This window comes from Muscardinus avellanarius (assembly GCF_963383645.1).
Source record: "Muscardinus avellanarius genome assembly, chromosome: 13".
Taxonomy (NCBI): domain Eukaryota; kingdom Metazoa; phylum Chordata; class Mammalia; order Rodentia; family Gliridae; genus Muscardinus; species Muscardinus avellanarius.
The window spans coordinates 1,549,916-1,566,838 of NC_137799.1; the positions used below are offsets into that span (position 1 = coordinate 1,549,916).

Here is a 16,923-nt window from a genome sequence, read left to right on the forward strand (position 1 = left end):
ATGTTGAGTCATTTTGAGTCAGGGTCTTGCTGAGTTGCTAAGAGAGGCCTTGAACTTGAAATACCCCAGCCTCAGCCTCCTGAGTCACTGGAATTGGAGGCATGCACACCGTTCCTGTGCATACACACCCTGAGGAACAGGCCTTTGTCCTTTTGCAAGCCGCGGAAGCACTGGGCTGGGAGACCTGGCACTGGCTCCCCCAGAGTGAGAGCAGAGGTGCAGGTGAGGAGGTCCAGCGGGCACCGTGCTTGGCAGTGCAGCCCACGGCGCGGGGACCCCACTGCCTGGTGCACGTGCAGGGCCCTCCGTGGGCTCCTTCAGGAAGGTCAAACCGACAGGCCACACAGGAAGGGAGTGCCAGCAGGTCCCTGCCCGTGCCAGCTTCCTGCCCGCCGCCCGCTTGTGCCTGTTGCCTCAGCCCCACCAGGCAGAGCGCGGCTCAACCGGCTCCACCGGCTGAGGCGGGCCGGGGTGCGTGCGAGGGCTGCCGGGGAGCCTGCTGCCTAGCTTTAGCAGCCTCGGCTGGCTGCAGGGCCCCCACTGTCCCAGAGGTGCCCGGGGACGAGGATGTGGAGGCCCGTGTGGGCAGTGAGGGTACGCCGGCTGCAGTGGGGGCTGCAGCCTGCTGGGTGCCCTGTGCTGGGCACAGAATTGGGGTTTGCGCTGCATGAGGGAGCCCCGGGTCGGAGCCAAGCTCTGCTCCCCAACACAGGCCTGATTACAACCAGCAGGTCCCACCCCTGCACTACTCCCCAGTCACTGGAGGCGTCAGGCACGTGGCGCCCTGCTGCAGAAGCCTCTAGAAGCCTGTGTCAACTGTGGACTGGCTTCGTCCAGCCCCGAGGGGCTGTGCCCTCCTGTCCACATTGTCAGCTGCCCAGGCTGGGGCTGCAGGTGGCCCCCAGACCTAGGACCTGGCCCCAGGCAGGCCGGCTCCCCTGCTCCTCGGAGGACTTCCACTTCCCCCGCCCCACCCCTGGTGAATCGGAAGGCAGCCGCCAACCAGGGACTATCCCTGTGCGGGAGGACCAGCTGGCCACGGTGGCGCCAACCAGAAGCCACCAGGAAGCGCACGGCCTCCCGCCTGGGCTCCACCCTCCCCCAGCCACCGGCTCCTGCAGCATCTCGATACTCCAGAGGGCCAGGGTGCTGCTGCCCACAGCCAGGGCGACAGGCAGTGGCAAGTAGCTCCCACAGGACCCGAGGTAGGTCGGGCGGGCGCCCTTCAGAAGAGGGTGGGAAGACAGACCAGTGTCTTCTGGGCAGCCTGGGAGCCTGGGGCCTGCTCCCAAGGGCTGGCCGGGCGCATCCCTGCTCTGTCCTGTCCTGTACACAGGTGTCCATGTCAGCGAACTCAGCGGTGGGGGTCCAGTGCGGGACCGTGTGGGTTTGGGGCTAGAAAGACAGGCAATAGGCTGGTGTCCGAGGACTCCCTGGGTTGCTGGACTGGCTGGTGACTCGGTGTGGCAGGAAGCTGAGAGGCCTCAGAGGAGGCCCGCTGCCGCTGCCACAACTCCAGCCAGTTACCCGGCTCCTCTGATCTGGGAACCAGCACCTCCTGGGGCCCCAGCCCTGTCTCTGGGGAGCATGGCTGCACTGCTGTGGCCCAGGCTGGAGGAAGCCACAGCAGGTGGTCCCCTCGCCTCCCCCAACCTGCCTGTCCCCTGGGACAGGAGAGCCCAGGGGTCACCAGTGCCCAGCACCTGAGAACCGGGAGGAGGCACTGCAGCAGCTTCCCCAGGCCACAGGCAACACTGCCAGCCCGCCCAATGTGCCAGGCCTGGTGGCGGTGGCGAGCATGCTTCTGTGGGCAGCGCTGCCCTCCCCGATCAGAGGGCTGTTGCATCAGCAGCCAGCGGAAGGACCAGTGGGCAGGGGGCCTGGCGGGGAATGAGGAAGTCCTTCCCAGCCTGGCTCCCTCACCCCGCAGAGGTGGGAGGGCCTCTCCCCTCAGCCAGACACCAGCCGCCCAGGGGCCACACCTCAGAGCCAGGCAGTGCCAGGCTGGGCGGCCCCGTGGATGAAGCCCCTCCCACAACTTAGCTCCTGCACTGAGGTGGCCGTCCTGGCAGCGCCGTGCACTTCGGGGTGTCTGGACAGAGGCTGAGAGAGGGCATTCTTAGGCCACCTGGGTGATCCAGAAGAGAGCTCCACGGGACAGGGCGAGGTGGGTTCCAGAGATGCGAGGGGGCAGCTGGGCCTCTGCTGGGCCTGGGCACCAGTCCTGGGGCTGGGGATACCCCTGGACTAAACCGCTCAGGTTCCCTTAGGCGAGCTCCCTGGCAGGGGCCTGTAGGCCTGGTGTGAGCTGGCCACCAGGAGGGGGCTCCGGCTCTGGCCAAGAGAGCGGGTGGGCGTCCACCTCGGCGGCTCTCCACAGCTCCAGCTGCAGGGGCCACGGCCATGTCCGACTACGAGAATGAGGATGAGTGCTGGAGCACCCTGGAGGGCTTCCGGGTGAAGCTCATCTCCGTCATCGACCCCTCGCGCATCACCCCCTACCTGCGGCAGTGCAAGGTGCTGAACCCGGACGATGAGGAGCAGGTGCTCAGCGACCCCAACCTGGTCATCCGCAAGCGGAAAGTGGGTCAGTGCCCCGCGCCCGCAGGCTCAGGCTGAGACCCCCGACAACCCAGCCCCGAAGCGAGCCCCACCTCCCCCCAGCACCTGAAGTGGCCAGGCAGCTGTGCTGGTGTTGCAAGGAGGGCAGGGGGTCCTGCCTCCCCTGCAGCCCCTGACAGCCACTGGGTGGGTAGGCAGCACCTAGTGCCTTCCCAGTTTACACCCGCCTTGTCCAGACCAGACCCGTCCTCGGTTGGGTGGGCAGAGGCCTGGCTGGGGCTTGGGAGCATCCGCAGCTTGGGTACCCACCCCCTGCCCAGATCGCAGGGCACCTGCGGTCCTCAGCACCCACTCAGCCCGCCTCTCCGCCTGCAGGAGTGCTCCTGGACATTCTGCAGAGGACAGGCCACAAGGGCTACGTGGCCTTCCTCGAGAGCCTGGAGCTCTACTACCCACAGCTGTACAAGAAGGTGACTGGCAAGGAGCCTGCGCGGGTCTTCTCCATGATCATCGGTGAGGCTGTGGGCGGGGCCAACTCAGGGGCGGGGCCACGGCCTGCGGGTGGGCGGGGTCTACATTGGGGCCGGGCCAGGGCTTGGTGGGGTCTCTGTGGCTCCTACCCCTGTCCCTGGGGTCTAATATCCATAAATTGGGATGAAAGAATCCGGGTGTGAACCTGCTCTGAGGGGCAATGGCGAGTGCGAGGGCGTGCGGCCCTGGGAGGTGTCCCTGGTCGTTGCTCTCACCTCCCTCAGAATCTGGACATCCCGCTGGCCCCCAGAAGGCCCCAAGAGGGGAAGGGGCCCTCCCAGCCTCGAAATACTCACCCTGAGGAGGGTGGAGTCCTAGAGCCTCTGTCTCCCAGGCACGGCAAGTCCTACAGTTAATTCCCTTGCATTTCATTGGGGTCACATGCGAAGCAAGGACGTCAAGTCCCAGGCCAGCCTTGGCAACAGCGTCTCAAAACCAAAAAATGGCCGGGCGTGGTGGCACACGCTTGTAATCCCAGCATTTGGGAGGCTGAGACAGGAGGATCGCAGTTCACAGACAGCCTCAGTAACTACTTAGTGAGGCCCTTTGCAACTCAGTGAGCCCTTGCTTCAAAATAAAGAATAAAAAATAGGGCTGAGGGTGTAGCTCAGAGGCAAAATGTCCCTGGGTTCCATCCCCAGTACCACAAAAAAATAAATAGATAAATAAATAAATAAATAAATAAATAAATAAATAATGGCTGGGCATGGTGGTGCACACTTGTAATCCCAGCATTTGGGAGGCTGAGACAGGAGAATTACAGTTTGTAGACAGCCTCAGCTACTTAGTGAGGCCCTCCACAACTTAGTGAGACCCTGTTTCAAAATAAAGAACAAAAAGCCAGGTGTGGTGGTGCACCCTTATAATCCATGCCCTTGGGAGGCTGAGACAGGAGGATGGCACAGGTTCAAAGCCAGCCTCAACTACTTAGGCTCTCAGCAACTGAGTGAGACCCTGTTTCCAAATAAAGTATAAAATAGGTCTGGGAGTGTAGCCCGGAGGTAGAAAAGCCCCTGGGTTCTGTCCTCAGTAACACACACACACACACACACACACACACACACACACACAGAATAAAAAATAGGGCAGGGGTAAAGCTTGGAGGTAGAATGCCCTGGATCCCATCCCCAGTACTGCAAAAAAAAAAAAAAAAAAAAAAAAAAAAAATTTTAATGAAGCACGCACTTGTAATCCCTGTTATTTGGGAGGCTGAGGCAGGAGGACCACAGATCTGAAGCCAGCCTCAGTAATTTAGGACCTCAGCAACTTAGTGAAGCCGTTTCAACATCAAATACAATATAATAGGATGGGGGCATAGCTCAGAGGTAGAATACCTCTGGGTTCAATCCCTAGTACCATTAAAAAAAAAAAAAAAAAGGAGAGAGAAAAAGAAAATGGCTAGGAGCGTGGCTCCCCTGGGCTCTATCCCTACGGTCACACACACAGAAAGAAGATTCTTTCTGCCGGGCGTGGTGGCGCACGCTTGTCATCCCCGCGCTTGGGAGGCGGAGACAGGAGGATCGCGCAGGTTCGAAGCCAGCCGCGCTGGGTTAAGAGACCCTGTTTCCAAATAAAATATAAAATAGGTCTGGGAGTGTAGCCCGGAGGTAGAAGGGCCCTGGGTTCCATCCCCAGAGCCACACACAAAAAAAAAGATCCTTATACACCTGGACGCAGAGGGGCTGCCCTGAGCCTGGTGGGAGCAGCCCAGGAGTTAGGCTCCTGGGTCCTGCCCTCCAGGAGCAGCAGCAGGAAGCAGGGAGGCCCCGTGGGTGCACTCAGCAGCAGGGCTGGGGCAGGGCCCTCACCGCCAGCTCTGGCCGCTGGTCCTCAAGCACCCAGGACGGGCGGCGGGAGGCCGCGGCTGCAGCACCTCGCTCCTGAGGCTGCCCTTGCCCTTTCTCCAGATGCTTCCGGGGAGTCCGGCCTGACACAGCTGCTGATGGCGGAGGTCACGAAGCTGCAGAAGAAGGTTCAGGACCTGACGGCATTGCTGAGCTCCAAGGAGGACTTCATCAGGGAGCTGCGCGTCAAGGACAGCCTGCTGCGCACGCACCAGGAGCGCGTGCAGCGGCTCAAGGAGCAGAGCGAGGCCAGCGGCCGCGAGCTCAAGCGCTGCCAGGACGAGAACTACGAGCTGGCCCTGCGGCTGGCGCGCCTGAGCGAGGAGAAGGGCGCCGCGCTCATGCGGAGCCGAGACCTGCAGCTGGAGGTGAGCGCGTGCGGCGGGGCCTGCAGGCCGCCGCGCCGGCTGCGGCTCACGGGCCTCTCCTGCAGGTGGACCGGCTCAGGCACAGCCTCATGCAGGCGGAGGACGACTGCAAGGTGGAGCGCAAGCACACGCTGAAGCTCAGGCACGCCATGGAGCAGCGGCCCAGCCAGGAGCTGCTGTGGGAGCTGCAGCAGGAGAAGGCCCTGCTGCAGGCCCGCGTGCAGGAGCTGGAGGCCTCTGCTCAGGTGCAGCAGTGCTGGCCGGGCCGCACGCCCAGGGGATCGCGGCACTGTGGGCTCCCTGGTCAGGCTGCTGCCCTCCCGCCTGCAGGAGAGGAAGCTGGGCGGGAGCAGCCCCTACATCCAGGTGCTGGAGGAGGACTGGCGCCAGGCGCTGCGGGACCACCAGGAGCAGGCCAGCACCATCTTCTCCCTGCGCAAGGACCTTCGCCAGAGCGAGGCCCTCCGCGCCAGGGTACGACAGAGGGAGGCAGGCACTGGGCCTGGGGCCAGGGCGGGGCCAGGAACTCCGCCAAACACTCCTGCACCTGCCCTGGAGGCACGGCACCCTCCTGCCTCTTTGCTGTCCACCCCGTCCCTCACCCCGGAGGGGTACGGCCACGCTCGGGCTCCCCGCGTCTGGCCCAGTGGCGGCCTGGCGCTGGTCTCTGACAGGTCTGGCTGCTGTGGTCGGGGCTCCTGTGGCCTCCCTGCATCCCGGCCAGCCTGACACACGCGCCCTCGAGCTCCTTCCCGGGCCCAGCCGCGGCCGGCTGGCCAGGGCCAGGGGTGACCGGCCGCCTCCGGGGCCCGCAGTGCATGGAGGAGAAGGAGATGTTCGAGCTGCAGTGCCAGGTCCTGCGCAAGGACTCCAAGATGTATAAGGACCGGATGGAGACTGTCCTGCAGCAGATGGAGGAGGTCGCCATCGAGCGCGATCAGGTAGGCACGTCCTGCACCTGCGGCCATGAGGGCGCCGGGAGGCGCCAGCCAGCCTTCCAGGACGGTGCTCAAAGCATGTGTGTGTGTGTTCGTGTGTGTGCGTAAGGTACTGGGGATAGAACCCAGGGGCATTCTACCTCCGAGCTACACCTCCAGCCCTATTTTTTATTCTTTATTTCAAAACAGGGTCTCACTGAGTTGTGGAGGGCCTCACTAAGTAGCTGAGGCTGGCCACGAACCCATGATCCTCCTTTCTCAGCCTCCCAAGTACTGGGATGACGAGCGTACGCCACCACGCCCAGCTTATTCTTTTTTTTTTTTTTTTTTAAACAGGGTCTCACTTAGTTACAGGGGGCTTCAGTAAGTAGTCGAGGCTGTCTTTGAACCTGTGATCCTCTCTCTCAGCCTCCCAAGTACTGGGATTACAAATCGTGCACCACCCCACTCAGCTCTGGGGATTGATTCTTGCACTAAGAACTCAGCCAGCCAAAATGCCTATTGTTTTCTTTTTTAATTTTTATATTTTTGGTACTGGGATTGAACCCAAAGGCATTCTACCTCTGAACTATGTGTCCAGCATGGTTCCTTTTATTCATTTATTTATTTAGTGGTGCCAAGGATTGAATCCAGGGGCATTAGACCTCCAACTTACACCTCCAGTCTATTTTATTTTATTTGGAAACAGGTTCTTAACAAATTGCTGAGAGCCTCACTAAGTTGATGAGGCTGTCCTTGAACCTGTGATCCTCCTGTCTCAGCCTCCTACGTATAGAGATTACAGGTGTGCTCCACCACACCTGCCCGGCTCAAAGCATGTTTTAAATAGCAAAAAAATGACATGCTTATTTTAAAAATGCAAACACAGTTGGGCGCGGTGCTGCACTCTTGTCATCCCAGCATTCAGAAGGCTGAGACCGGAGGATCATGGTTCGTGGACAGCCTCAGCTACTTAGTGAGTCCCTCTGCAATTCAGTGAGACCCTGTTTCAAAATAAAGAGAAAAAAAAAAATAGGGCTGGAGGGTGGAGCTCGGAGGTAGAATGCCCCTGGGTTCCATCCCCAGAAGAGCAAAAAATGAAATAAATACATAAAAGAATTGTTAGCCCAGTGAGGTGGCACACATGTTAGTCCCAGTACAGGAAAATCTCAGGTTCAACGCCAGTCAAGCAATTTATTGAGGCTCTCAGCAATCCAGGAGAAACCCGTTTTCAAATAAGAAATAAAATCAGGCTGGGAGCAGAGCTTGGAGGTAGAATGCCTCTGGGTTTAACCCCCAATACCAAAAGTATAAAATAAATTTTAAATGAAAGAACTGTGGGAACTGGGTGCAATGGTGAATACCTGTAATTCCGTACGTACTTGGGAGGCTAAAGCAGGAGGGTCACATGTTCGAGGCCAGCCTCAGCAACTTAGTGAGGTCCTGTTTCAAAATAAAATAAAATGGGCTGGGAGTGTAACTCCAAAGTAGATGCCCCTGGGCACAATCCCCAGTGCCAAAACCAACCAACCAAACAACAGCAGCAGCACTGCGGTCGCCTCAGCCGGCTGGATTCTTGTGGAGGGGGCCGAGAATCCCAGCACGAAGCTGCGTCTGCCTCCCTGTCTCCCGAGGCTGTCTCTAATCAGTTGATGCTTCAGTGCTGGAGGTAGCTGGGCAAGGTGTGCCAGAGTCTGAAATGTAGATTCCTGGGAGCCACCTTGGGAAAGGCCAGCCGGCCTCTATCCCTGGCGCTGGGCACAGACTCCGAGGCGGGCTGGCGGAGGAGCTTCCAGTGGGACCAAGGTACCAGGCACCATAGGACTGACAGGGAGCGTGTCTGGCTCTCTCCAGGAAGTCAGAGCCAGAAGCAGGGACAAAATTAGGGTCGCCGCCAGTTATCAAGTGGTGGCCGCGGGGGCTGCACTGTGTGGTCACTTGGGGTCAAGCTCTGTCTGTACATGTGGCCCAGCTTCCGTTTGCACACAGGTTTCTGCCTCAGGGTCCCCAGGTGAGAGGGCCATGAGGGGTTGCTGTTTATGTAAAGACTCTCACACAGCCCTGATGATCCCGTCCTTGATATCAAGCTGCACCCAGCTTATACATCATGTGTCTGTGGGCAGGACACCAGTGCTGGCCACCAGCAGGGAGGAGGACTTCAGAGCGGCTACAGGTTCACAGGGACTGTCCTCAGAGAGGAGTGCCTGGACGTTATTATATTCTTTATGTTTTATTCTACTTTATTTTATTATTTATTTTTGTGGTGCTGGGGATGGCACCCAGGAACATTCTACCTCTGAGCTATACCCTCAGCCCTATTCTAATTTTTATTCTTTATTTTGAAGCAGGGGCTCACTAAGTAGCTGCAAACCGCGATCCTCTGGTCTCAGCCTCCCGGATGCTGGGATTACGAGGTGCACCCCCACGCCCGGCTGTGTTCTGTTTTTTTAACTGTCCACTTTTTGGGGTGGTGGCTCTGGGGATCAGACCCAGGCACATCCTAGGCCAATGCTTTACTCTCTGGGCCACACCGCAGCCCTTAACCATCCACACCTCCATCATGAGAGCGTGCTTTCTTGCTTTTACTATCCCTGAGTGCCCGCTATGTCCAGGACGACAGAGGGGAGGCACGAGGGCTGTGCGCCGTGCCTGGGCTGGGGGCCCGGCTGAGGCTGTGCCCTGCGCCCCGCAGGCCTTGGCCACTCGTGAGCAGCTCCACGCACAGTGCTCCCGCAGCCTTCAGGAGAAGGACGAGCTCCGCAAGCGGGTCCGAGAGCTGTCCGAGAAGGCGGACGAGCTGCAGCTGCAGCTGTTCCAGTGTGAGAGCCGGCTGCTGGCCACGGAGGGCAGGCTCAAGCAGCAGCAGCTGGACCTGCTCGTCCTGGTGGGCCTGGGGGCAGCGGGGCCAGGGGCCGCAGAGGGGAGGGCTGCCCCAAAGTGAGTCCTGCAGCCCAGGGTCGCCCTGGCCCGGCATGGCCATCCCCTGCTGGTGGCTGGCATGCCCCTGGGCCTCCCCCCCCCTTCCTCTGCGAGGTCGCCTACCTCATCCAGCCTCCTCCTGTGGGGAGCAGAGGTGGGCCGCTGGGCACTGGCTGTGACCAAGGGTCCCCTTAGGCAGCCCGGCAGGGTAGGGTGGCGTGGAGGAGGAGGTCATTCTGGGCAGGGGTCCGGCAGCAGGGTAGCATGGCTGAGGTGTGGGAAGGGCCTGCGTGGGAGAGAGGCCACACAGGGGGCACTCACCCTGCCATGTCGGGGGGCTCGGTGCCCCCTTTTCTGTGACACAGAGTTCCGACCTGGAGGACACTTCGCCCAGGAACTCCCAGGAGGTGAGTGTGGCCTCAGGTGGGCCCAGGGCTGGCCTTGGGCTCCTGCCCTCTCTGGCTACAGCTGGGCCCTCCCCAGGCTGGGTGGAGGGAAGGGCGGCCGGCCACACCTGAGGCCTGGTGCTCAGATCGGAAATGAGGCTAGCCCCTCGTGGCAGGAGTTTCATGCCCAGGCTCCCTCCCGCCCAGCTGCTGGGCAGCCGCAGCCCCTGAGAAGCCGGGCGGCAGTAACACATGCCTGGCAGAGGGGCTGGAGCTGGGGGGCAGTGGCAGTTTGGAGGATGACCTCACAGGATGACCTGTCTCTTCTGGGAAGCTCTCATTGCCCAGGGACCTGGAGGAGGACATCCAGCTGTCTGACAAAGGTGAGGGGTGGGGTCGTGCGCAGCTGGGCAGGCCCCCGGCCTCTGCTCACCGAGCCCTGGCCAGGCCTCGGCGCACCAGCCATGACACTCACGCCGTCTCTTCAGTCTTCACACCCCATATAGATGGGGAAACTGAGGCTCAGGGGATGTGTTATCAGTTCAAAGACACCCAGAAGGCAGTGTGAGAACCGACTGGAGCCTGGAGCCCAGTTGGCAGGTGTGTGTCCACCCATGGGCTGTGGGAACGGAGCCCCCCTCTGAGCAGGCCCGAGGGATGCAAAGTCTAGCAGGCCCTCCTATCCTGCCCCGGCTCAGCTTCCTCTCACAGGTAGGGAGGACTGCTCCCCCAGGAAGCAGGCAAGGAGGCAGACAGCTGGCTATTAGGCTGGGCATGGTGGCACAGGCTTGTAATCCCAGTACCTGGGAGGCTGAGATAGGAGGACCGCAGGTTTGTGGCCAGCCTCAGCAACTTAGTGAGACCCTCTGTAACTTAGTGAGACCCTGTTTCAAAATAAAAAATAGGGCTGGGTGTGTAGCTCAGAGGTAGGATGCCCCTGAGTTCAGCCCCTGGGTTCAATCCTTAGGACCACATTAAAAAAAAAAAAAAAAGCCCATGTGGTGGTGCACACTCGTAATCCCAGTACCTGGGAGGCTGAGACAAAGAGGACCGCAGGTTTGTGGCCAACCTCAGCTACTCAGTGAGACCCTGTTTCAAATAAGAGTTAAAATTAGGTCTGGGAGAGCCAGCCGTGGTGGCGCACGCTTGTAATCCCAGCATTTGGGAGGCTGAGACCGGAGGACCGTGGTTCAAGGACAGCCTCAGCTACTTAGGCCCTCTGCAACTCAGCGAGACCCGGTTTCAAAATAAAGAATAAAAAATTGGGCAGGGGGTGTAGCCTGGAGGTCAAATGCCCCTGGGTTCCATCCCCAAAACTGCAAAAAAAAAAAAAAAAAAAAATTAGGTCTGGGGGTATAGCTCAGAGGTAGAATGCCCCTGGGTTCAATTCTTGAGACCACATTTAAAAAAGGGTTATTTGTCCTAGAAACAGGACTGAAGGGTGCTGGCTGGGACCGGATGGCACTCCCACGGGTGCCTGGAGGTGGACAGGCAGGGGCGGGGGCCCTTGAGGGCTGTGTGGGAAGGCAGACTTCCCAGCGTCGCCCGACCCAGCCTCTAAGCAAAGGCAAAAGGGGAAGAAGTAGGAGTAAATGGAGAAGTGGGAGACGGCGCCCGCCGCAGCCCAGAAGAAACGAGCCTGAGGCTGTACCCGCACGGCCCAGAGGCGCAGCACGCAGTGGCCCGGAGCCAGGGGACCAGGAGGGTACCCACCAGCGCAGCTCTGGGAAGGAGCTCCCGACGCAGCCGCTGCCTGGACAGGCAGGAGCCCACCCAGCGGCCGGCACCCACTGCCCACAGGGCCTCAGCCTGAGGGGCCCCGCAGCCTAGAAAGTTCTACCTCCAGCCGCTGGCGTGCCAGTCCTCACCTCAGGCGCCCAAAGGTCTCCTCCACTGCAGCTGCTGCTACCCCACTCCTGGGAACCCCAAATGCTGCCCCATGACCAGGAGCACGGCGTGGGCAGGGCGGGTCTGGGGCCTGAGGCCTGGGGCCTTCCTGCTCCTCTGACCTCAGGCACCTGGGGGCAGCCAGCTGCAGGAGGTCTGGGCTGCACACCCAGGCCTCTGCTCAGCCCTGGACAGCCTCCCCCTGGGAGCAAGGTCTTAGCCTGCCTCCCTCACCGGGTGCATGCGAGGACCCAGGAGAGCTGGGGGTGGTCTCAGTGGCTGGCTGCAGAGGGCAGCCATGCTGGGTGTGGCCCCACAGGTGGGCAGGAACCACAGGCCCAGCTCTCCTTCCCAGGTGGCCCGGCAGAGGGGGAGAGCCCAGAGCAGCCTGTGGTGGCTCTGCAGAAGGAGCAACTTTCGCTGATCCCCCACGTAAGGCTGCCCAGGGTCCCTGGGCCCCGTCGGCCCTGGTACCATCTGGGCCCCTGCCCCAGTGGCTGGGCAGCTGGGGAAAGCCTGTGGGCTTGGGGGGTGGGGTTGCGGGTTGTGTAGGAAACATGGAGTCGACATGGACAGACACGGGCTCAGGGGGCTTGGAGGGTGGGCAGCCGTGGAAGGACACTCCATTTCTGGCTTCGTGGGGACCTTGGCAGAGGATGCACCTGTCCCCCTCGGTGGGAGCTCGGCCCTCTCTCCCACTGCCCGCGAGCCCTAGTGGGAGGCCGGTGGGGCCGGGAGCGGTGGGCAGCAGGGCTCCGGGACGCTGGCCAGGGCGGAGGGCAGCGGCTACCTGGCTTCCGCAGGGCGCGGGCAGCGGCGAGCCCCCCGGGAAGGAGCGGAGGCGCCTCAAGGAGAGCTTCGAGAACTACCGCAGGTGGCCGGGGGCCCGGGCGGGCGGGGGGCGGGCGGCCCGCGGCACCTGCCGACCCCCGGCGTCCACAGGAAGCGCGCGCTCAGGAAGATGCGGGACGGCCGGCGGCAGGGCGCGGCCGAGCGCGGGCACACCACGGGCAGCGACAACACCGACACCGAGGGCCCGTAGCCGCGGAGCTCCGGAGGCGCGCGTCGTCACCGCCCGCGGCGCTCGCGCGGTGTCTGGAAAACGCCCGATAAATAAAGAGCAGGAGCGCAAGTCGGCCCGCAGTGCGGCGCGCGGGCGCCAGGGGGCGCCGGGGGGCGGCTTCCGCTCCGTGCCCGCCTCCAAGATGGCGGGCGCGGCCTCGCGGCGGGCGGGCGGGCTGCTGCTGGCGGCGCTGGGCCGCGCGCCGGGGCTGCGGGGCGCCGTGCGGCGGCTGTGGGGCCGCGGGGCCCGGCCGGAGGCCGCGGGGAGGCCGCGGGCCTGGGCGCGCTGGCGGTGTTGGAGTTCCGGGCCGGGGCCGGGGCCCGCGGCGGCACTGGGGCGTGCGGAAGCCGCGCACTACCAGCTGGTCTACACCTGCAAGGTGACCGCAGGCGGCGGCGGGGCCGAGGAAGCTGCTGGGGCGGCGGCCGAGCGGGGCCTTCTCGGAGGGGCGGGCCGCCCCAGGCCTCGGGGCGGCGCCCTAGGGGCGAGCGGGCCTTAGCGTGGGGCGGGACTAGCACTCTGCGAGGGCCGTTCCTGGGGCGGGGCCTTGCGGGAAGGCGGGTCTGGCGGCAGGGGCGGGGCCTCGTGGAAGGGGCGGGGCCAGTCCTCTGGGGGAGCCTCGCCTCGGGGCGGGGCCTTACGGGAAGGCGGGTCTGGCGGCAGGGGCGGGGCCTCGTGGTAGGGGCGGGGCCAGTCCTCTGGGGGAGCCTCGCCTCGGGGCGGGGCCTTACGGGAAGGCGGGTCTGGCGGCAGGGGCGGGGCCTCGTGGAAGGGGCGGGGCCAGTCCTCTGGGGGAGCCTCGCCTCGGGGCGGGGCCTTACGGGAAGGCGGGTCTGGCGGCAGGGGCGGGGCCTCGTGGTAGGGGCGGGGCCAGTCCTCTGGGGGAGCCTTGCCTCGGGGCGGGGCCTTACGGGAAGGCGGGTCTTGCGGTAGGGGCGGGGCCAGTCCTCTGAAGGAGCCTTGCCTCGGGGCGTGGCCTTAGGGAAGGCGGGCCTTATCGTAGGGGCGGGGCTAGCTCTCTGGAGGGGCCTTCCCTCGGGACGGGGCTGTCTCGGGCGGGGTTTTCTAGCGGGGCGGGGCTGGCCCCTCAGGTGAGGCTAGTCCTTCCTAAGGGTCTTCTCTGTTGACACCTGGCCTGATGGGGCTGTGCCCCAGCCAGGTCTGTGGGACTCGGTCCTCCAAGCGCATCTCGAAGTTGGCCTATCACCAGGGTGTGGTCATTGTGACCTGCCCAGGCTGCCAGAACCACCACATCATCGCAGACAACCTGGGCTGGTTCTCGGACCTGAATGGGAATCGGTGAGCCACCTGGGTGGGTGGATGGAGGGTTGTGCTCCTGGATGGGCCCCGGCTTCTGGGAGCCGCCAGCCACACATCCCTGGGCAGTATCTCCCTCCATAGCCTCTTGGTGCCAGTGAGCCCGCTGCCTGTGCATGGCCCTCACTCCCAGCTGTGGAGCCTTGTTGTCCTCCGACTTGGGCTGAGGGATCTGCAGCAGATGGGAGAGTGCGAGGCGGTGGGCTGGGGCCTGGCCTCAGAATCCCCTCGCAGCCCGACTGGGGGCCTGGGCCCGGCACTCTGGCCTCTGAGCTCCATGTTCTTGGTCTGAGGATGGAGGCACAGCTCTTGGCAGTGTGGCAGAGGTCCTGCGGGGCCAGCTTGCCAGACAGTCAGGCTCAGGCTCCATCAGAGCTCGCTGCATAGACTCCCTCCTGTCCTGAAGTGTGGGGAAGGGGACAGGACTTCCAGGGACTTCAAGATGCCTGGTCCTCGGCAGCCTGCGGCAGGGGCCAGGGGAGGCCTGTCTTCATTTCTTGGTTACTGAGGTGACACTTGCCAACAGACAAGGGGGTGGTGAGGGTGTGCAAGGTGCCCTGTGCCTCCAGGTGCTGGGCTCAGTGCTCCTGGGGTCCTGGGGTGCCCAGAGGGAGCCAGGTGCAGGAGTGACATGCCTCCCTGTCCCACAGGAACATTGAAGAGATCCTGGCGTCCAGAGGGGAGAAGGTGTGCAGAGTGGCCAGCCAGGATGCCCTGGAGCTGATTCTGGAAGCTGCGGGGGCCCCTGAGCCCCCTGCTGGCCCGCAAGGGGGTGAGGACCAAGAGCCCAGCCCCACTGGCAAGACGGAGAAGAGTTGACTCCGATGCTCTCCACTGCCACAGGACTCCTGCTGGGAGAGGAAGCTGCCTCACGGCGGCTTCCCGGGCTTGGCCTGCTTCTCATCAGTAAACAGACGTCACCTCAGCCCTAGGTGCTGGCCTGCGGCTCTCCTGTCTTTCTTTCTGGCCCTCCCTCACAGTGCTATGAGTCGGTCTCTGGCCACGGGACCCCAGCCTCAGCACGTCTTGCCCACAGCAGGGCTGCTTCCAGGTGGGCAGGGGCTGAAGCTGGAGTCAAAGCCTGCGTGCACTCGGCAGCTGGCTCTGTTCCTGAGCACCCCGCGGGGCGGGGGCCTCTCGCCTTAGCCCTGAGCCTTGGCCGGGCCAACCAGGCGCTAGCGGTGGCTCCAGAGCAAATGGCCGCTGTGCCTGGGAGCCAGGCTGAGGGCCTGGTGATGCTTGCTGCCTGACAGATCGGGCCTCAGCAGCAGAGGGCAGCGAGAGCCGCGCCCCCTCACGCATGCTGTTCGTCTTCTGGTTTTGTTTGACTTGCTCTCAGGATATGCCTGTGTTTAGGGAAGCGTGCGGTGAGCCAGCGCAGGAGTGTCTGTTTGAGAGGCATTCTGGGCCGGTGGCCTTCAGCATAAACAGCAGCCTCGTCTGGGAGGTCAGGAGAGCGCAGGGTTGTGCACGGCCCAGGCTGGTGATTAACGGCTCACACCCAGCCGTGGGAGGCTGGGCACATTTGCCCGATTGGGTTACCCCGTCCTTCCCTCTGCAAGCAGCCTGCTATTATTCCCACCCGGAGCCTCCTGTGCCATTTGTGGGAGCTGTCGTCCTTGGGGCTGAGCCGCCCCGCTGCTCTGTGGAGGGCACCAAGGTCACAGGGACCAGCCGAGTCTCCTGTGGTGTGAAGCGCACGCAGGTGGCGGTGGGTCAGCTGGATGCCCCCGCCTCCGAGGACCTAGACCAGCATTTGGCTCAAGTGTCCACTGCACCTGAAATCGCAGAGCCGTTTCTAGCCCGTAGGTTGGATGTGTGTGTCGGCCATGTTATCTGCGTTCTTATGCTGACTTCTGGGCCTCGCTGCCCCTACAAGGCCTGCCCCGACCCCAGGTCAGGCAGCTCCTGGCCCAAAGGCCACAGCTCCGTCTTCCACAGGCATCCCCCCCCCCAGACCTATGCCACGCCCTCCTCCAGGACCTCGCGGTCGGTGGCCCAGGCTGGCTGGGTGGCAGAGCCGTGTCCTCAAGGTGCCAGCCCTCTCAGAGACCTCTGCACTCATGCCACCTCCCCTCTGTGACTGCATCCTCACCCCTCACCTTCCCTTCCGCTTCCACGAGGAATGGCGGCCACGCCTGTGTGCTGAGCCCACGCCCGCCTGCTTCTGCCTGCAGATCCCGGGTGGGCTCCCCTTAGCCCTTCCCGTCTGTGCCCCTTGTGGCCGGGTTCCTGGAGCGCTGCCCCTGGCCCGCCCTGCTATCCCTCGGGACATCTGGACCCCATGGTCAGGGTGGGCCCAGGGGAGCAGGGCCCCAGTATTCGGCCATCCTTGGGTCACTGGTCTGGGATGACTCCACCCTTCAGTGCCATGGTGGGTGACACTTCTCCCTCTCATCTTTGGGGCATTTTTTCTCCACTGAAGCCCCTTCTCCAGAGTTAGCCACCCCGTGTAAACACCAGGGGCCCGATCTGTCTTGGCTGGCCTGTCTCCTGGGTGAGGCCTTGTGCAGACCAAGGTGGGCAGCTTGGCCTGGCAGGGCCCTGCCTGGGTGCTGAGGGCTCCCAGAGTGCCCGGTCTTCGGGATCCAGTTGGCAGGGGTGTGTGAGCCTCCTCCTGCAAGTCGGGCCAGGGTCTGGAAGCAGGCTGTGTGGGTGCAGGAGTGGCAGCCCTGCTGGCACACCCCCAGGGCTGCTCTGCTGGTCTGTCCCCAGGGTGAGAGCCCCGTGGGGGTGCTGCCACACGCCTGCACCCGGGACGCCACGGCACCTCTGCCGAGTCTGACAGTGAACAGCAGCAGGCCAGGCTCCACCCGGGCTCGGGACATATCGGGTCAGCCCCGGAGTCCCCAGAAGGGAGAACCCAGCACTGATCCCAACAAGCACACACTTACTTGGCAGACTTTATTTTTTGGGAAAAACAAAAACGTACCTCTTGGGTTGGAAAGGACCCCTTGACAACATGGCAAACACACGTGTAGCAATAAATACGCATGTACATTCAAGTATGAGGGTGGCCCCAGAGACCCTGTGCTCTAGCGCCCGCCCCACCCTTAGGGCATTGCTGCCTATCGGAAGTAGGGTCCCCACGCCGAGCCCAGGGCCAGCTCTGCAGCTTCCCTGGCTCCC

At 62.7% G+C, this 16,923-nt stretch overlaps 2 protein-coding genes across 2 annotated transcripts; both read left to right on the forward strand.

The window, feature by feature from the left end:
• Window positions 1–2,403: 2,403 nt before the first annotated feature.
• Window positions 2,404–12,456, forward strand: CARD9 (caspase recruitment domain family member 9; the record flags this gene model as incomplete). Its single annotated transcript, XM_080709479.1, has 12 exons — window positions 2,404–2,587; window positions 2,938–3,075; window positions 5,001–5,305; window positions 5,371–5,550; window positions 5,636–5,779; window positions 6,121–6,246; window positions 8,915–9,106; window positions 9,507–9,548; window positions 9,862–9,910; window positions 11,770–11,846; window positions 12,218–12,288; window positions 12,357–12,456. The coding sequence occupies 12 exons, from the start codon at window positions 2,404–2,406 to the stop codon at window positions 12,454–12,456; spliced, it is 1,608 nt and encodes a 535-aa protein (XP_080565605.1).
• Window positions 12,457–12,619: 163 nt separating this feature from the next.
• Window positions 12,620–14,705, forward strand: DNLZ (DNL-type zinc finger; the record flags this gene model as incomplete). The annotated part of the gene is made up of 3 exons (XM_080709480.1): window positions 12,620–12,856; window positions 13,637–13,776; window positions 14,445–14,705. The coding sequence occupies 3 exons, from the start codon at window positions 12,620–12,622 to the stop codon at window positions 14,611–14,613; spliced, it is 546 nt and encodes a 181-aa protein (XP_080565606.1). The 3' UTR covers window positions 14,614–14,705.
• Between the last annotated feature and the right edge of the window lie 2,218 nt (window positions 14,706–16,923).